A 20,766-nucleotide genomic window follows, 5' to 3' on the forward strand; every position below is an offset into this window, starting at 1 on the left:
GGTCTTGCATGAATGGGAAGTGCTAGTGCCTGAGGAATCCACTGTGTAAGCGAAAGGAGACCATGGGGGCCTAGCCTAAAAGAGTGACTTTCAGCCTTCCCTTTATCTGCTCTTCTTCCCTTTTGGGAACAGGAGGCAACAGAGTAGATCCTATCCTTGTCTTCCTATTCCATTGTGCAAAAATAGAAGCCTTCCTTCAACCTAAGGAATGGGGATGCCAGCCTCCAGCTGGGACCTGGGGATCCCCTGGAATTACAGCTCATTTACAGACCACAGAGATCAGCTCCCCTGGAGAAAATGGATGCTTTTCATGGTGGACTGTGTGGCATTTGTAACCCAAGGAAGACTTCCCAAGCACCATCCCCAAATCTCCAGGAGTCTCCCAGCCTGGCTCTGGCAGTCCTTCCTTCTCCCATTCCCCCCCCCCCCCCCGTGACCGGGGGGACCTGGCAACCACAGTGAAGAGCCACTTAAGTTTGGAAGAAGGCTCCTTTGGGGTTGGTCGGATCCACCCCAGCTTAATATCTCAGATCCTTCCTTCTTCTCCCATAAGCTAGTTTAATGTCAGCTGCTTCTTGCACCAGAGAGTTTCATGTGGAAGAGTGCTGACAAATTCAATGTTGATTAAGATGCTTTTTGGGGCTGACATCCTTTGCATGATTTGTATATTCTTATCTTCTATATATCATCTTAATTGTGTACATTATACGTTGAACAGGTAGTTCATATAAAAATGGTAACCCCGAGAGGCGTAATAGAAAAAAGCTGTCAAGGACCACGAATGTCCACTGGACCCGATATCCACCATTTCATTTTGGGATCTGAAGGTATAAGCAAAATCTAGCTGAATTGCAGTGTCTGAAATCCTTTGGGGGAATCTATAGAAAAAAGCCATCAAGGCAAACCAAGGAATAAGCTTTTTGCTGACTGCAGCTGATGGTCATACAGATGTAACATAACGTGGTGGGAAGTCCGTTAGGTGGGAGGATTGCAGACCTCTCAATGTAACGTTGAGAACGTTTGCGATGTGCTCTGCCAGCTAAGACTTCCTGCTTCACCTTTCCATGGTTCTGCCATAATGATGCCTTAGCCCTTTTTCCAGCTGCTACCTTATGCGTGCTTTGACAGGGGAGCATTCTGTTGGAAGTGAGCTGGCTCTTTGCTGCCCAAATAGGTCTTGTGAGAGGTCCTGTTGAAAGAGATGCTAGAATCTGCCAAGAAGAAGCAGAAGCTCTGCAGACCAGGCATTTTTCTGCCTGCTTGTCTCTACTGCCTCTTTCCTCTATTTTCTCTCCTCTACCAGTTGCCTTCCGCAGTCCCTCTCCCTCTGTGGTGCTTTTCAAAATACCTGAGAGAGACTGGGAATAGCAGCCAGGTTCTTCTGACACCCCTAGCCTGCCTCACATGCTCTGCATCAAGATAGTGCTATGGAAAGCTGCTTGCAGATCTGGGTTTTGTGGGAGAAGCAAGATCAAACCAGGATGAAAGCAGTTTTTCTGCAGTAGCCTAATTCTGGACATGCTTCAGGCATAGCTTATTCTCTTTTCTGGCATAAGAGTTGTTGGAGCTACAGGTAGAAGAGTGAGTATAACAAGCTTTATTGCAAGCAGCCAATATATGGACCAGTCTCCTTTCTGACCTTTAAAGACCCATTAAGCTTTTTTTTATGGGGAGAGGGGAGGAGAGCTATCCCAGCCATGTTTATAGGGTAGCACTGCATAAACTGAGCACTGCTATCTGCAGCACTAGGAGGGCTCTGGAGTTCCTGGTGGTGGTGGTTGCTGTGGGGAAGAGCTGTACAGAATGATAAAGTTAAGAAAGGGTTAACGTTTGCAGGCAAGGCTGTCTGCTTCCTGGTGGCCTCTAGGAAGAGGAAAGCTGTGTTGGTGGTGGTTAAAGTGGCTGCTGGAGTCATTGCAGTTCAGGCCTCTGTAGGCCCTAGTTGTGTATATGTAAAATAAAACCTCTTCAGTTCCTTCATAATTGATTGAGATTAGTTTTTGCTGGAACCCAGAGGGATCTTCTGAAGTTCCTATTTATAATAATCTTAGCGGAGCTCTCCCTAAGCGGGCATCTCCATGGACCCTTCTGCCACTCATTTCCAAAGGCCCAGATTCTTCTCTTCCCTTGTTTTCCTGGAATCATGCTTCCTTGGTCATTTCATTCTAAAACCAGGCCTTTTTGCTTTTTAAGTCAGGTATCCTTTCTGTTTGTATCCAGTCAGCTGGGACTAGTGCAAACCCTGCAGAATGGGCCTTTCCCATCTCCACAAGTCGCATCCTGCTAAACCCTCTGAAGGTTCTGCGTACGGTGTTAACTCACACTAATAAGGTTGGGGAGAGATGATAAAGAGAAGACCTACATTAGAAGGGAATCTGTTGAAAAGCATATGATGATAAACACACAGCACCAGTAGAAAGGCACTTCATCTGCAGCAAATGTTGACGAAATTCAAGCTATTGTCTCTGGCCTTCCAGCAAAAATTCTAGAAAGCATTTTTAGATGCTCTGATACTAATAATCGCAATTCAGGCATGTTCAGGGAAAAAATTCTAAATTGTTCTTTGACCAGAAAACAGTTGGTGAACAGACCCAGCATGCTACATGAATCAATGAAAAAAGAATCCCCCTATTGAGCTGGATTAGAATTGCATTCTCTTTTCTGAGTGTCTGAATATTAACAGTGGCTTTGAGCTAATGCAAACATATGCAATGAAATATTAACTAAAAGCTTGGAATCCCATGGTAAGCCTTCGCTAACAGAAGACCTTTCGATCAGTGGAATGAGACTTTTCTCCTTTCCCCTGGGAACCCAGAATACTTTCTCAAAGGCCACTCCTAGGAGTTGGGACCTTCAGAAGCAGCATGACAGGCAAACTGGGTGCCTGTAGTGGAAGAAGGGAATTGGCAAGACTCTCCCTCTTTCCATTGGCGGAAGTTTACCATGGGACCCAAGTCAAAATATGGCATTCTTCGATTATGGTATCATTAAACTTGTAGTATAGTTCACCTATATCTATTGCCATATTTGGTCTTAGGTACTGGAGTGTTCTGCAGTCAGAAGCACAGTTATCATCCTTTAAGAAATATACATTAACCGAGTACAACTGTTTGGAGATTCTGGAATAGGAAAGTGTTCCTTTAAACTCAGTTTTCAAAATGCATGTCACAGATACACCTTCAAGTATTCTGCGTTTGCCTATGAAATTGTAAAGCAATTTTATAAATCTTTTAACTGCTGCAACCAAATAACAATTTAACTCTTTTTATAAAGGAACCTTTGGAGTGGTAACAGAAGTTACAATAAAAATCCGACCAGTCCCTGAATACCAAAAGTACGGATCTGTTGTATTTCCAAACTTTGAAAGAGGAGTGGCCTGTTTAAGAGAAGTAGCAAAGCAGGTAAAGTAAACCTCGTCAAGTACCTTTGTAACTGAGAGTGGGATTTCCTTACACTTCTTCAGAGGGAAAAATGGCAATATCTGAATACTTTCACTAGAGGGCATGCTCTGGTCTTCCTGCATCTTTTTAGGGTTGAGAAATGGGTTGAACAGAAGTAATATCCATTTCACCTTCTTGGAAATCAATGGTGCATTCTGATATTAACTTAATGCTACAATTTTCTGCATTTCTGTTGCTTATTTCTAAGTTCTTTAAAAAGGGGATATCATAACTGCAACAGGGTGAGCTCCAGTTGGTTTCAGTGCACTTTTTAGATACTATCAGCACTGCTTCATATCCTGTTTTCAGAGCTGGAGTTGTGCCTCTTTAAAAGTATTATACGCCTTTATTCTCCGAATGTTTTCCAGCTGTTCTTCTCCTCTTAGTGATCTGGGGCAGCAGGGAGGGGTAGGAGATGGGGACAGATCGGTCTAGATTACTGAGAAGGTCCTCCCTTGGGAGGAGGGCAGGGAAGAAGACAGCAGATTTGTACCCTGCCCATCTCTCTGAATCAGAGGCTCAGAGCGGCTTACAATCTCCTATAACTTCTCCCCCCACAACAGACACCCTGTGAGGTGGGTGGGGCTGAGAGGGCTCTGACAGCAGCTGCCCTTTCATGGACGACTCCTACGATAGCTATGGCTAACCCAAGGCCATTCTAGCAGCTGCAAGTGGAGGAGTGGGGAATCAAACCCGGTTCTCCGAGATAAGAGTCTGCACACTTAACCACTACACCAAATTGGCGGCCAACAACGAGTTGAGCCGAATGACCCCTACCCCATTGACTCAGCTTACTCCCATTAGTTCATTCCTGGAAGTCGGTCAGCAGTTGACATCTGCATTTGGGTGTATCCATGTACTTCTTGCACAACTGGTAGGCAGGTAAAGCTTATTAAATATGCTATTTTAATCTTATGGGCATGTTTCTCAAAATACATTGACTCAAGGCTGGTGCTTGACAAACCAAAATGGAGGGATTTAAAACCACCTCCCTTCCTGTCTATGCCGTAATTAAAAATGACTTCTCAAGGACTCAGTGCCTGTTTTTATTTTGTGCCATTGAACTGCTCGGAGTAGAACTTGCTATACAAAAGTACAGAATATGTTTACGCCAGAGGGCAGAACATCGTATAATCCTTCAACCCACGTTTCAGTGACCTAAGCAGCAGTTCCCATGTGTTTGTAATAACAGCCCTATATTTTGACTCAAATCTACCTGGGATGGTTGGCTGCTTCTTTGTTAAATGTAGAAATTCAGATTATTTTCACTGTTTTTAAAGAACAAAAAACAAAACAAAATTCTGTTCAAAAATTGAAAACTGAATTCATAAATGTGGGCTTAGACATGAAATGTAAATTTATGGAGGTGGGAATACAACTTTCATCACGAAGTAAGCCAAAAGATCAAAAGATTAAACAGCCCATTCTCAAAGGCTGCCAATAAAAGTACATTATGAAAGACCACATTTTGACTGGATGTGATGCACTTTTTACACATCACGTTTAGTCTTCTTTGATGTCTTGACACTGCGCTGAAAGCTTCTTGAATGTACTTTTCTTCCACCCTGTACTTCTACGCAGAATTCTGTGTAGAAGTCAGTATTGAGGTGAACACATGGGAGATATTCTCAGTAATATTTTCTTAATTTAACTTCCTCTCCTGATGATGCAATTTGTCTGTTTAGAGATGTGCTCCTGCATCCATTCGCCTTATGGACAATCAGCAGTTTCAGTTTGGTAAGTTTTTAATTTTTTGTTTGATGCTTGGTTCTGTTCTGACATCAGACATGAACAGGTCACATACTTTGACAGATGGGGCCTGTGCAGACATTCTTTAACTGCAGGGTAAGGGATTGGGAACAGGATGCCGAGGACTTTCTCCCTTCCAGGCTTCCCAGTCAAGCACCATTTCTCCTGTTGCATATGCATATCACCCTTCTAAGGAGATCAGTTTCCAGACCCAAGAGCCCCAAAGTCTCAGTTATCTGGTTAGACTTACTTAAAACTTATGACAAGAAAGAGGAACTATTCCCAACTCTGTGTGTTGTTGCAGTGTGAAAAAATATTGAGTTCAAGGAAGTCACGTCTTTAAAAACATTTATTGGTAAAAACAGCACCGGCTCTAGGGCACATGGCACTCCAGGCAGGTTCCCTGCCCGCCGCCTTCCCTTCGCAGAGCTACAATGCAGCTCCGTGCTCCATTGCCAGGGGGGTGGAATGGAGCATGGCACTGCATTGCATCAGAGCATGCTGTGGCTGGGCCCTACTGGTTTCGATGAGAGCAGCGTGCCATCTAGTCCTTTGAAGTGCGCTGGAGAAGTCTCCTCCCTCCTTCCTAGAACCAGAAGTGAAGGGGAGCGAAGCCTTCTCATGCGCGTGCTTCAAAGGATTAGATGCCGCATCGAAGCTGGTAGGGCCCAGACTCGGCACGCTCCTCTGATCACAGCCCGGGGGGGGGGGGTGAAGTGCAAGGGAAAGGAGAGGGCAGCGGTGGGAGGGGGTGGCAGGCAGGCAAACTAGGCGTTGTTGTGGGCACCCGGGGGGGGGCGCAATTCAGCCCCCCCTGCTCCCATTGTTTTAGACAACTGCCTAGTTTGCCTAGTAGGCTTGCCGGCCCTGGGTAAGAAGTGCTCATCTGCAAAAAAAACTACCAGCATAGCAGCCAAAAGTTGTCTCTTCTTTGTTGTTTCCCCCCCTTTCTCCAGAAATCCCTCCCCCTCTTCAATATACAAAGTTTGTTCTTATCTCCCAACTCCATGGCGATCTGTTGAGCCTTGATGCTCAGGAAAGGAAGTTGATATAGGATGCTTGGATTCTGCTCAGCCAAGAAAGAATGCTAGCACCGGAGACCCCAGTGTGTTCTCCAACTCAAGACACCAGAGTTAGACTGGCTGGCACCCCATAGCCATGGTTTGATGTTGAGACTGGCATAACCACATGACCATGGTAGCTTTGGGCTAGTGCTTCTTTAGCATCAGCACGCCGTGCCAACCAAACTGCACTTGAAATTGTAGGTTCCTGACTTAAGGCAGAGGGATCTGGAGTTCAAAGAAGAAAGTAAAATCCCACTGGGTCTTTGGATCCCAGTCTGTCTGCTCCAATGTCAGTCCTAACTTAGCACTTGGGGTCAGAGTTTCAAGGGGAAGGATGAGGTGATTGGCAGATGGGTCTTGCTTCCATAAAAAGATGGACATTTGGCTGGAGTTACATCTGCCTTTCAGGTGGAGAGAGAAAAGTAAGGGTATTTTCTTTTATCCCCCAGCCTTTCAAACCATTTGAAATAAAATTCAGAATGCCTTTAAAGTCATATAATAAAATAAGGACAGCAGCATTTACAGTGCTGTTCTAGTCAGAGTTGCACCCTCGTACATTAATTTATGCCAATGGGTTTAGAAGGGCATAACTCAACTTCGGACTGCACTGTATAAAAAGTCCCCTTCCAGGGTGGTGCCCACTGTGAGGCAAAGATCGAAAAGTTGTGTTTTATTTCCCTTTGCCGCTAGTGATGTACTCCTATGCTGAAAGGGGAGGGACGGTGGCTTAGTGGTAGAGCATCAGCTTGGTAAGCAGAAGGTCCCAGGTTCAGTCCCCGGCATCCCCAACTAAAAAGGTTCCAGGCAAGTAGACATGAAAAACTTCAGCTTGAGACCCTGGAGAGCTGCTGCCAGTCTGAGTAGACAATGCTAACTTTGATGGACTGAGCGTCTGATTCAGTATAAGGCAGCTTCATATGTTCATATTACCTTGTTTAATCAATTAAAACTCCTGCAGTTACTGGCCTAAGATTGCCTTAATAGGCGGCAGCCCTTAAAAACAAGCAGATAAAAAGATGCCCAAAACTAGATGCAATGAAACATCAGCAGTTGCACTCGCCAGCTCATGTCAATGTCATTTGGAATCCTTTGGGGAATGCAGAGTAGGCTGAGGATGTAGGTGTTTGGCTCAAGATGATCATGCCAACTCCTCACTTGAGAGTTCATAAGTTGGAAGTAGGAGCAGCAAACAGGAAGGCTTCTGGGCGTGTCTCCAGCCACATCAGTCTGAATATATATATTGGCTTGGATCTGACTAGGTCAGTGAGGGGTGGAAATTTCCTTCTCCCGCCTCTTGTTGTAGCCCGCTGAGGTATGTCCTCCATTTTGTCCCTGGAAGTCAGGAGCTGCACAGGATGCAAAGTGTGTGTGTGTGTTTTGGGGGGGGGGGGGGTCTACAGTAAGAGCTGGGAAACAGCATAAAAAATCTCCCCCCCCCCCCCCCCCCCGCTGGCATTCTGTCTTTGAAATTGAGTGGTAGGATAGAAACCACTGGATAGAATGTATCTTGGTAAGACTATGGAAGTGAAGGGAGTTGAAGGTGAGGAAACACACTTCACTCTCCTTTAATCCTGTCGCCGTCACTCTTCAATTCTGACATGTTTGTTGACTTTGCTGTTGTCCCAACACAACAAATGGTATCTGAACCAAACTAGTTGTTCTTTTGATTTGTTAATTGTACTACTTTGGCATAATATGTTGTCGAAGGCTATTTTGGCATAGATTCTGACTTGGTGCTATTTTGCATGCTTAATCACTGCTCACTGCCTATATGTAACTCTGCTCGCTGTACCTCATTTCATTGTCTGGTGAAGTGTGCATGCACATGAAAATTTACATTCTGAATAAAACTTCATTGGTCTTACTGGACTCGAGCTTTGTTCCTGTCAGCCACAGTTAGATACTGTAAACAAAAGTGGTTGGATAACACCTTTGTGGCACTTTTTCTCTGGGCAGCTCTGACCCAAGGGGGAAGATTGCTATGGAAGTAGTTCCAGTATTTCCTAAGTCAAAATAGTTGGAAATTCTTTCTTTCTTTCTTTCTTTCTTTCTTTCTTTCTTTCTTTCTTTCTTTCTTTCTTTCTTTCTTTCTTTCTTTCTTTCTTTCTTTCTTTCTTTCTTTCTTTCTTTCATGGGGGGCGGGATAACACCTGTCTTTAAACCTGGTCCTGGGGCAAAGACATTGATAAAGTATAGAACTAAATAAACAGTTGGTATAAGTACTCTGTGCTGCTACAGTCTGAGGGTTTTTTTAAATTACTTCATAATAAGTTATGGTCAGACTTCAGATTATGCTAAACTGTCACATGCACACATTAAACCCCCCCCCCCCAAAACTAAGATTTTTTAAAAAGTGTGAGATGGTGGTATAAAGTTGCATCATGACTACATAAAAACATGTGGCACTGTAAACAACCAGCAACAGAAAAGGAAGGCAGCCCATCTGTAGCATGAGGAATGGGATCTGGAAGGAAGGACACCTATCATGTGGTAGAAGGGTCAGGCTCTTCCTGTGGAAGACATAACTACAGCAGCTCCTTTTTTGAGCATTTACACATCCCAGAATTTAGGGTTTTATTGCTGTGATTGTGTTTGCCAGTGTTTTACATTTATGTATAAATGAATATGGTTGGCCTTAAAATTCCTTGCAATAATGCCCAGAATCCGAACTGGCACAAGTTGAAGCACTTCCTGCTTGAGTCTACAAAGTCTGTTTGCTCTCACCTTACAGTAATGGCAATCCCTGCTGTTTGGAAGTAGAAAACTTACCAGAATTCAGGTTTTATTGTTAATATTTGCTGTTGTCTTACAATTTTTTTTCTTTTTCTACCCCCGCCAAGGACATGCTCTTAAACCACAGGTCGCTTCTATTTTTACATCGCTTTTGGATGGGTTGAAAAAATTCTACATCACAAAGGTATATTATTTTAGGCTTATTGTGTGTGTGTGTGTTAGTATGAATCCTCACTCATGCTGACCCATATAAAGATTAGAATGTCTACACCTGAGCAAAGAGCAGAGGATGAAAGAGCAAAGTGTCCCAGATATGATGTTGTTGCGTAGAAGATTGTCTGTCTGCCTGAACAGAATCTTCTTGGCCCTGTAAGAAATTCTATAGGATTGCCTGATTCACTTGTTTGATTTCTGCTGGGATGAAGAAAGGTGGAGGAGGAGTGACCACAAAACCCCAGAGCTTTTGGTCATGCCTTGTAGAATCTCATGGGTGCAGAATTCTCTCTTTACAGGCTCTGGGAGTATGAATTTCATTTCTTTGTTCTCTCTAATGGTAGTAGTAGCAGGGCTTTTTTCCTGGAGGAATGCAGCGGAACGGAATTCTGAAACTTCTTCGCGGAAACAAAATTCTTAAAAAATGTTTTAAAAGTTTAATGAGGTATGTCCTCTGTGTGTTGCTCTCTCATTTCCCTCTTGAGAGTTCGGGCATCTCTTTCTCCAGAAAAAAAGCCCTGAGTTAGCAGCAGAGCCCTTGAAATTAATCCAAAAACCAATTCCATTGTGTCCTGCAGTCAGATGCTGAGTCTTTGTTGGGAACCTCCACGTAGTCGTGTTTGTATAAAGTTATGGAAAATGGTGGCTGGATGTAGCATGGTCAGTTAAGAGGTTTCTAAATGTGAATTTTAAGCTTGGCTTTCCTGATATTTTCTTACCTTAAAATGTCCCTTTGTGCGCTGTATTATGACTGATCAAAGAGAAAAGTAACAGAAGATGCACATAAAGAGAAACTCGTGCTTTCATCTCGTTGGCAAAGGGGATGCAAAGCAGGGAAATCGCAATGAATGTGGGGGGTTGCTTTCTTGTAGGGGCTTAATACTTGACCTCTTCAAAGCTTAGGCTCAACCTAGACAAAACTTCCTTAACAAGACTTATCCAATTTGCTTTCCCTGCAGCTACATAGCAGCTGTGGGAAATGTTCTTCCCAATACGACCCAAGTCCTGATTCAGATCAGTCTCATAGCACTGTGGGGAAAGGAGCTTTAGCCTTTCACCCCATGCAGTGTTTCTGAGCTGAAATGGCCCCTGAGGTGTTTTTTGTCCTTTTTCACAAGCGCCCCTGCAATGGGGCAAATAGATCTTCCTCCAGGCCATTTCAGCTCAGGAAAGCAGCTCAAGGAAGATAGAGAGTTCAGTGCTCCTGTCATGACCTGAATTAGGCCCTGCATTGCTTGGAGAAGGAAGTTGAAGGTGTCACATCTGATCTGAGCCTTAATGAAACTTTGCAATAAAGAACAATAAAAGGAATTCTGCATGGCTGTTTGAAAATCAGTTAATATAAAGGATAAAGGCACTAAGTTGTTTCATTAGGCAGTGAAGCCACTAAAATACCAGCCTCCAAAATGTGTGGTTGCTGAGGATAAAAGCAAGATATGCTTAAGACCCTAACCCCAGAATCCCAAAATGTTCATTCAGCTTTCAGAATTTGACTAGTGGGATAACACAGTGACTGAACGTTGGGATCTGGGAGCAGTATAGGAGCTTAAACTGTCATGGTATACAGCCAACATAAATCTGGTATTAATGTAAACTTATTTAAAACCATATAATCATTTGCTGCTGTGAGATTTAGTGAGGTTTTTGCTTTTTTTATCCTATCAAAATAGTGCAAACTCTTTGTCAGTGAGATTTTTGAAAACACCATTAGCATCAGCCTACTATCCCTTGACTACTAGTAGTTAAATCTTAAAACACACAAATGGTATTTAGTGCTGTCAGAACACTAACCGCACTTGCGCAGTATGGAAACTGTACAATGATGTTTAAGCCAGTTCTCTGACATCAACAGCATCCCTCAGACATTCAAGCTAGCAGTGGCCAAATGAGTTGGATGCCCAGTAGGTCCCGTGAATAAGGACCACTTTGCTTAACCATGTGTTCATTGATAAAAACTGGACGAACCAAGCTCACATTTCACTTCTTGCTGCTTGTTTGCTGCCCCTCATCCCAGACAAATCTTTAAAATATGCCTCAAACACAGGGCTTTTTTTGTAGCAGGAACTCCTTTGCATATTAGGCCACACACCCCTGATGTAGCCAATCCTCCATGAGCTTATGGGGCTCTTAGTACAGAGCCTACTGTAAGCTCTTGGAAGATTGGCTACATCAGGGGAGTGTGGCCTAATATGCAAAGGAGTTCCTGCTTACAAAAAAAGCCCTGTGGACTGGAAATAATCTCAACTGTTGTTCTGAACATCCTCAGATAAATGGACATCTTACGCAAAAAAAAATTTTTTATTTCCCCTGTTTTGTGCTCCAACCTTTTTTTTTTTTTTTGGCATCAAATCACAGCTGATGTGACAACCCCTCGTGGGGTTTTCAAGGCAAGAAACGTTCAGAGGTGGTTTGCCATTGCCTGTCTCTGCACAGCGACCCTGGACTTCCTAGATGGGCTCCCATCCAAATACTAGCCAGGGCTAACCCTGCTTAGCTTCCAAGATCAGGCCAGCCTAGGATATCCAGATCACGGCCACCTAACATGCTTAAAATCTGCCACTATTCGCATCAAACAAGAATGGCGGAAATGAACGTATTGTTTTACTGTTATATTACTTAGGGGAAGATTAACTTGAAAAATGGTGTTTTCCTGTACATGTTGCTTTTGTGTAACAAAGCTGTCCCCTCTTTCCACAGTTCAAAGGCTTTGATCCCAACCTATTATGTGTTGCTACCTTGCTTTTTGAGGGCAGCAGAGAAAAGGTTCTTCAGCACGAAAAGCAAGTTTATGATATTGCTGCAAAATTCGGGTATGGCCTGAGAATTTTACCTTCTGATACTTATTTGAAATATCCAAAATCTTTGTGCAGTTATGACTGGAAATTGGTCTTTCGTCAAAGTCATCTGGTTTTCAGTAACAGAACCATTTCAGAAAGTCAGCATGAAGTCAAAGGAACGAGTAGAAAATTTCTTTGCCTAATGAGTAGAAATGTGGTCAAGAAGATGAAGCCGATAGTTAATTTGCTTTTTTGGGCACACGCTTTCCCAGAGGCTTGCAGTTAGAAGAAAATATGTTGATTCCTACCCCCCCGCCCCCCCGATGAACTTACAAGTATAATACTTTGAAATATACCTCTACCTTTCCATCTGAGCATCATTGACTAACAGTCAATAAAATACTATGAAGTAGACAATAAAAGTAAATACCTAAATAAAGAATGAAGTCATGGCTATTGAGAGGCCTTTCCTTTTACCTCCAACTCAGGCAAGTAACTTTTGTGACATTAAACAAACCGGTCCTAACCTGGTGAAAGAAATCCATGTTTTTTAGATTGAAGGTATAATGCTGTGCATTATTGACCAGAGCTGCAACTGGAGCGAGCCTGTTTTTAAACGGAAATTGTCTTTAATCAGCAGGGCTTGATTGATTATCTGTACCCCACCTCCTGTCACTGATTGCTCTACTCTGTTACCAAGGAACAGAAAACATTTCACTTCAATAACAAACTGAGTAATGATCGTGTGGTTTGTGTCCATGTGGCTTGATTGATTAAGGGGGCTGATCAATGAAACCACCAAGTGAAGGCATTGCCCAAGCCACAGCTTTATTTCCCATTGAAACAAATTCTTTGTCAAGTGACTGTTGCTGTATAGGTGCTTTTTTGCAAATGGAATAGAGGTTTGCTACCTGTAACAATTTACAGTGCTTGATATTGTATAGAAGGGCCCAAATCTCCTTTCATAAATGTAATCTTAATCTGGGAGGGAGGAAAGAAAATGGAAGTGAACTATCTTCTGAAATGTGCAATTGCTGATTGATGTTTGTGCACATTTTTTAAACCGGGGGTGTCGAACTAATTTGTTATGAGGACCAGATTTGATATAAATGAGACCTTGTCGGGCCGGGCCATGTGTGTATCTATATAAGATTAGGTAGCAGAGATATAAACTTTGTAAAGGACACAGACAAACACAATTAAAGATATTTTTAAAAACACCTTAAAATAAAACCTGCTTAAAACATGAGCACTCGTTGGTCTTAAGGGTGCTTTCTTTGTATCTTTCCCATGGGATCCAGGGAACTGAGCAAAGGAAGATCTGGCTCTTTCCTTCCCTCCCAAGGGGAGGAGCCTCAGCCAATAGAAGGAAGAGAGGCTTGGCTCAGTAGCTCTGCTGTGCAATTGAGAGAACCTGTCAAAGCAATCTATCCCTCCTTCCTCTTCCTCCCCAAGGGAGGAGCTTCAGCAAATGGGGAAAATAGAGGTTTTGCTCTGTAGCTCCTGGGTGAGTGAGCAAGCCTTGCAAAGCAAGCTGTGATGCAGAGGGAAGCAAGAGAAAGAGAGAAGGAAACAGGTGACAGCCAGTTGTTCAGAGGCCTGATAAGTGCCCTCCAAGGGCCTGATATGGTCCTCAGGCTGCATGTTTGACACCCCCACTTTGCAATTATGTAAGATGAGGGAGGGGCTAGGACAGGCAGCTGCCAGTGGGTTGGATCCAAGATCGTTTCCAAAGGTGGAAGATTTTATGCCTGCTGAGTATGACTTTCTCATATTCCTCAAGCTTGGTGTGGTGGTTAAGAGCATGGACACTAATCTGGGAGAACCGGGTTTGATTCCCACTCCACTTACAGCTGCTGGTATGACCTTTAGTCAACCACAAGTTCTCTCGGAGCTGTTCCCTTAAGAGCAGTTCTCGAAAGAGCGCTCTCAGCCCCACTGACCTCACAGGGTGTCTGTTGTGGGGAGGGGAAGGGAAAGGAGATTGTAAGCTGCTTTGAAACTCCTTAGTCTCTTCTGCTGCTGCTGCTGCTGCAGCTCAAATTGCTTAGGGGGTGTGATTTGGGGCTACAGCAGGAGTGGAGGAAGTCATACATTGTAAGCAGAAGTCATTCTGCTGCAGAAATGCTCCATTGGGTCCAAGCCTGTATTTTTAAGCGGTGCTATCTCTTCAAGGCAGAGTGAACTCTTAAGCCAGCCATCAAGCCTGTCCCACTTGACAGTTCTTTCCTCAGACTGGCTGCCTCAGCGGTCTTTGTTTCTCTGGTGGTGGAAGAAAGCACAGCAGGCAGCCCAAGAAGCCTGTTGTGTTCTCCAGCCATATTGAGCTACATGTCCAACTAGCTGTTAGAGGTCCTCCTACTTTCCAGGTCACCATAAAATGTAGTAAAGACAGGAGGGCAGCCAGTCCAAAGTCACATGAATTGCCTGTGTAGCCAGCAGTGCGCATACTGCAGTTTTGCCTCTTGGCCTCAGGCAAGCAGGGTGCGTAACAAACAGCAAAACCATCTTTCCAGTTCTTGGAGCTTGATTTTTGCTTATCTTGATTTTTATGACTAAATATGTAAAATGCATTCTTGCTCCTCTTGTGGAAGTCATCTCATTGGCACCTGGAAGTCTGTTTACTTGAGATCTTTTCCTGCAAATAAACCCCTGAGAAATTCTTTTGCTGCTCTTTACTGCTAGCAATTGGTAAAGTCTCTCTCCGACTCCATTTCTTGTTGTCCCAGTGATCTGTTTTGTTCTGTACTAAATTAATTTTAAAAGCAAAGTCAGCCAAACACACCAGTTATCATTTAAAAAAGAGAAGCAAAAAAAAAAACCCCTGAGGGGTTACGTTCAGAGATCCCGCTTTGTCTTGTGTTATACGCACAAAAAAAATTATTACTGGCTTTAATTGTAACTTGTATGCAAATAAAAGAAGATCCCCTCTTTCTTTATTGCATACCTGTGAAAATACCAAGTCTTTTTGTTGTTCAGTCACACAGTCGAGTCTGACTCTTTGCGACCCCATGGACAAAGTCATGCCAGGCCCGCCCACCAACCTCCGAAGTCTGCTCAAATTCGTGTTTGTTACATCAGTAACAATGTCCAGCCATCTCATCCTTTGCCGTCCCCTTCTGCTTTTGCCTTCTGTCTTTCCCAGGATCAAGATCTCCAGTGAGTGTTCCCTTCTCATTTGGTGGCCAAAGTATTTGAGCTTCAGCTTCTAACCTTCCAGGGAACAGTCTGGGTTGATTTCCCTTAGGACTGACTGATTTGATCTTCTTGCAGTCCAAGGGACTCTCAAGATTCTTCTCCAGCACCACAGCTCAAAAGCATCTATTCTGCGTTCGACCTTCCTTATGGTTCAGCTCTCACAGCCATGCAATACTACTGGGAATACCATCACTGTGACTATACAGACTTTTGTTGGCAGGGTGATGTCTCTACTTTTTATTATACTGTCCAGGTTTGCCATAGCTGTCCTCCCAAGGAGCAAACATCTTTTAATTTCGTGGCTCCAGTCACCATCTGCGGTGATGTTGGATCCCAGAAATGTGAAGTCTGTCACTATTTCCATGTCTTCCCCTTCTGTTTGCCAAGGTGTGATGGGGCCAGATGCCATGATCTTAGTTTTTTGATGTTGAGTTTCAAGCCTACTTTTGTGCTCTCCTCTTTCACCCTCAACAAAAGGTTCTTTAGGTCCTCCTCACTTTCTGCCATTGCAAAAAAGTGGTATCATCTGCATATCTGAGGTGGTTGATGTTTTTCCCAGCAATCTTAATTCCGGCTTCTGCTTCATCCAAGCCAGCTTTCTGCATGATGTACTCTGCATATAAATTAAATAAGCAGGGTGACAACATACATCCTTGTCGACCCCCCTTTCCTATTCTAAACCAATCTGTTCTATATCTTGTTCTGACAGTTGCTTCTTGACCATTATACAGATTTCTCAGGAGACATGTGAGGTGGTCTGGTATTCCCATCTCTTTAAGGACTTGCCACAGTTTGTTGTGATCCACGCAATCAAAGGCTTTAGCATAGTCAATGAAACAGAAATAGATGTTTTTCTGATACTCCCGTGCTTTCTCCATAATCCAGTGAATGTTGGCAATTTTATCTCTGGTTCCTCTACCTCTCCGAAACCCAGCTTGAACTTCTGGTAGTTCCCAATCTTTAACATGACCTTGCTGGCATGTGAAATGAGTGCAATGGTGCAATAGTTTGAACATTCTTTGGCATTACCCTTTTTTGGGATTGGAATATAAACTGACCTTTTCCAATCCTGTGGCCGCTGTTGTGTTTTCCAAATTTGTTGACATAATGTGTGCATCACTTTAACGGCATCATCTTTTAGAACTTTTAATAGCTCAACTAGGATACTGTCATCTCCACTCGTTTTGTTGTTAGTAATTCTTTCTAAGGCCCGTTTGACTTCACACTTCAGGATGTCTGGCTCAAGGTCAGCGATTTCACTGTCATGGTTGTCAAGGACATTGAGATCCTTCTTGTAGAATTCTTTTGTGTATTCTTGCCACCTCTTCCTGATCTCTTCTGCTAGGTCCCTACTGTTTTTGTCCTTTATCATGGCCATCTTTGCATGAAACATTCCCTTGATTTCTCCAATTTTCTTGAAGAGATCTCTTGGCCTTCCCATTCTATTATTTTCCTCTATTGCTTTGCATTGTTCCTTCCAGAAGGCCTCCTTATCTCTCCTTGCTGTTCTCTGGAAATCTGCATTCAGTTGGGTGAATCTTTCCTTTTCACCTTTGTCTTTTTCTTCTTTCCTCAGCTATTTGTAAAGCTTCATCAGACAGCTACTTTGCTTTCTTGCATTTCTTTTTCTTTGGGATGGTTCTGATTGCTGCCTTCTGTACAATGTCACGAACCTCCATCCATAGTTCTTCCAGCACTCTTGTCTATCAACTCTAGTTCCTTAAACCTATTCTTCACCTCCACTGTATATTCATAAGGAATGTGATCAAGGTCAAACCTGAATGACCTAATGGCTTCCCCAGTTTTCTTCAGTTTAAGCCTGAATTTTGCAATGAGTAGCTCATGATCTGAGCCACAGTCAGCTCCAGGTCTTGTTTTTGCTGACTGTAAGGAGCTTCTCCATCTTTGACTGCAGAGTATATAATCTGATTTCTGTGTTGTCCATCAGGTGATGTCCATGTGTAGAGTCACCTTTTAGGTTGTTGGAAAAGGGTCTTCGCTATGACCAGTTTGTTCTCTTGACAAAACTCTATTAGCCTTTGCCCGGCTTCATTTTGTTCTCCAAGGCCAAACTTGTCAGTGGTTCCAGTTACCTTTTGACTTCCCACTTTGGCATTCCAGTCCCCTATGATGGGGAGGACATCTTTTTTTGGTGTTAATTCCAGAAGGTGTTGTAGATCTTCATAGAACTGGTCCACCTCAGCCTCTTCCGCATCAGTGGTTGGGACATGGATTACTGTGATATTGACTGGTTTGCCTTGGATACGGACAGAGATCATTCTGTCATTTTTGAGATTTTATCTCATTACTGCCTTCCTCACTCTCTTGTTAATGATAAAGGCCACACCATTTCTTCTACGGGACTCTTGCCCACAATAATAGATGTAGTGATCCTCTGAGTTAAATTCACCAATTCCGGTCCATTTTAGTTCACTGATTCCCAAGATGTCGATGTTCAGTCTTGCCATCTCTTATTTGACTACATCCAGCTTACCTTGATTCGTAGATCTTACATTCCATGTTCCAATGCAGCACTGTTCTTCGCAGCATCGGACTATCCTTTCACCATCAGACACATCCACAGCTGAGCATCCTTTCGGCTTTGGCCCAACTGCTTCACTCTTTCTGTGGTTACTTGGACTTGCATTCTGCTCTTCCCTTTTAACGTATTGGGCACCTTCAGACCTGAGGGGCTCATCCTCCAGCGCCATATCTTTTAGCCTTTTGTTATTGTCCATGGAGTTTTCTTGGCAAAGATACTGGAGTGGTTTGCCATTTCCTTCTCCAGTGGATTGCATTTTGTCTGGGTTCTCAGCTGTGACCTGTCCATCTTGGGTGGCCCTGCATGGCATAGCTCACAGCCTCACTGAACCACGCAAGCCCTCTCACCACGTCAAGGCTGCAATCCATGAGAGGGTTGGATTTGGGTAAAATGCTGTATTCAGGTCAGTAGTAGGAGGCACAGTATTTTCTAACAAAAGTGTGCCGTTTGGGGTGTAAAATACTTTTCGGGGTAAAGCACTTTAGAGAGAGGGTGTCTAGTTTTGGGGGGTTTTTTTAAATTAGAATTGTCATAGTACCAAAATGCTGCTTGTTACAAGAATATCAGTACTTCTAATACTAGTCAATTAAAATACATATGTGCTCCTCAACTAGAGAACAAAGTCTGCAAACCTTTAATACTTGATGGTCTCTCCACTTTCATGTTGCCTTTTGGAATGGAGACGAACAGAACTTTGTATATTGAGGCAGAGGATTTGCATCTCTTAGTACTGAGGTTAAGCAAAGCAACGTTGAAGGATTATTACAAATAAATGTTGTAATTATATGACTATTATCTCACTGTGGTCAGTTCTCTTGTCTGTCAGCTTTTCTGTCATATTAAAATTACTGGAATGTGTTCCATGTACCATGAGCAGACTTTCCTGCTGCAGTCCAATGAGGCCACTGAAATTCCGCTCACAAGGGTCCCCCTTGCAAACAATATGGGGGCCATAGTGGGAGGGGGAATTTGGAAATAAGGCCCCCCTTCTTCAACCAACAGAAGTCCCATACTTCTAGCATAAGTGGTGGCAGAACAGTATCTTTGAATCCAACCCGTAACATTCCAGACTGGATTTCTGAATCTCTCCAAATGCCTTGGTTTAAAACCTTATTGCTGTTGACTGTTTCATGCTGGAGGTTATTGTTTTCTTGTGTTCTGAGTTTCTTGTGTTTTATTGCTCCTTCAAATTGTAGGGGTCTTGCAGCTGGAGAAGACAACGGACAAAGAGGCTATATGTTAACATTCGTCATTGCGTACCTTCGGGTGGGTGTCTCATTGTGTGTATTATTTTTTGTGTGCCTAAGATGCACATTCTCCTGGGAAACAAAGTAAGAGTCGAGTATCACCTTTAAGACCAACAAAGTTTTTTTCAGAATGTTAGCTTTTGTATGCATGCATACTTCTTCAGACCAGGGAATGGGATACAGTGAGCAGAACTACATATAGCTGGTGGGTTAAGAGTGTAAAGTGATACAAAGTTCGGATCCATTTGCAAAATAGTGCAATAAACAAATTGAAAGACCATTTGGTCTGGATAGCATTTGTGCGGGAAACCAATAGAAGGTAATAAAAGTTGCCTGTTACCTAGACTTGCAGCAAGAGGAATTAACAGGCAGTTTTTATTACCTTTTATTGGTTTCCCACGCAAATGCTATCCAGACCAAATGGTCTATCACTTTACACTCTTAATCCACCAGCTATATGTAGTTCTGCTCACTTGTACCCCATTCCCTCGTCTGAAGAAGTATGCATGCATATGAATGCTTACATTCTGAATGAAACTTTGTTGCTCTTAAAGGTGCTCGTGGACTCCTACTTTGCTCTGCTGCTTCAGACCAACACAGCTGCCCACCTGGATCTATTCTCCTGGGGAAACATCCACATTTCTGAGTTGTTTAGAGCTCTTCTGCCAGGGAGATTTTTGCTTACCTCTTTAGTGCAGAATCGCATCAGTACTTGTATGTACCTTTTAGGCATTGCAGCACTGCTCTGCACAAAAGCTCTGAGAGTGGGCGTCAGGTTTGCAGTCTCACAACAGACATTAGTCCAGTGGGCAGCTGGTTTCTCATTGCCAGCTGCATGGTTTAGCGCTAAAATGGAACCACAAGAGGAAGGATATGATTGGGGAAGGATATAATAGAAGAAGGTGCTACAACAATCCCTGGGTTGATCCCACCAGACCAGGTAACACACAACTAGAACGGTGAGTATTGGCACTATTCGTGTGACATGTGGGTGCCAGGCTTACTGAATTACACTAAGAAATAGGCCCTTTTCACACTTACCAGTGGAAACCGGAAGGGAGTCGGTATTGTGCTGCTTGCAGTAATCCGAGACAGGGACGGGAGTTTTCAGACACATGTGTTTTTTTTCCGGTAGGGTTCCGTGATTGAAGCGAGCCATTTCACACTGTTCCGCTCTTATCTCGCTTCCACCAGCGCCAGCCGTTTTTGCCTGCCGGCTCGCGATCTCCAGCTTATATATATATTTTTTTTTGGAACGTCGGGCTAAGATCGCTATAGCGCTATAGCGACGTATCACAACAGCAACACCATAGAGATGGCTAGGCTCTATTGTGATAAGTTACCAGGTTTCAGCGGTGGCGATATCTGGCATCTTAATGGAGCCCAGGCATCCCTATGGTGGTGCTGTTGTGAAACGTCGCTATAGCGATCTTAGCCCGACGTTCCCAAAAAAAAAAAGCCGGAGATCGCGCGTGCCGGCAGGCGAAAAAGGGCGCGAAAACTGCTCCCGGGTTAGATACTGGACATTTCACACAGCACCCCATAGCAATTTCAACCCGGAAGGAGCTGTTGAAAAGTGGAAGAAGCTGCTCTTTGTTTGTAACGACTCAGGCACGCCTCACTACCGGGACAGCCGCGGGAGTGTGTGAAAAGGTGAGAGTATTCCGGTAGCAGCCAGTTACTGAATCGGGTCTGTCTGAAATGCCAGCAGAAACCCGTTACTGTTCAGTAACTGACCAGCTTCCATACCGGAATACATAGACTGTGTGAAAAAGCCCATAGTTAAGGGTACAGGATAAGGAG

General features: G+C 43.6%; 1 protein-coding gene across 1 annotated transcript in view; it reads left to right on the top strand.

Moving 5' to 3' along the window:
- The window catches only part of AGPS (alkylglycerone phosphate synthase), a 78,209-nt gene that overhangs the window by 38,103 nt on the left and 19,340 nt on the right, over positions 1-20,766 (top strand). Inside the window, exons 10-15 of the mRNA XM_060256993.1 lie at positions 719-827; positions 3,274-3,401; positions 5,126-5,177; positions 9,094-9,170; positions 11,897-12,009; positions 18,913-18,982. Coding sequence (XP_060112976.1) covers positions 719-827; positions 3,274-3,401; positions 5,126-5,177; positions 9,094-9,170; positions 11,897-12,009; positions 18,913-18,982 — 549 coding nt within the window. The remainder of the gene's footprint in view (positions 1-718; positions 828-3,273; positions 3,402-5,125; positions 5,178-9,093; positions 9,171-11,896; positions 12,010-18,912; positions 18,983-20,766) is intronic.

The sequence above is a fragment of the Heteronotia binoei genome, chromosome 16 (assembly GCF_032191835.1).
Source record: "Heteronotia binoei isolate CCM8104 ecotype False Entrance Well chromosome 16, APGP_CSIRO_Hbin_v1, whole genome shotgun sequence".
Lineage (NCBI taxonomy): Eukaryota > Metazoa > Chordata > Lepidosauria > Squamata > Gekkonidae > Heteronotia > Heteronotia binoei.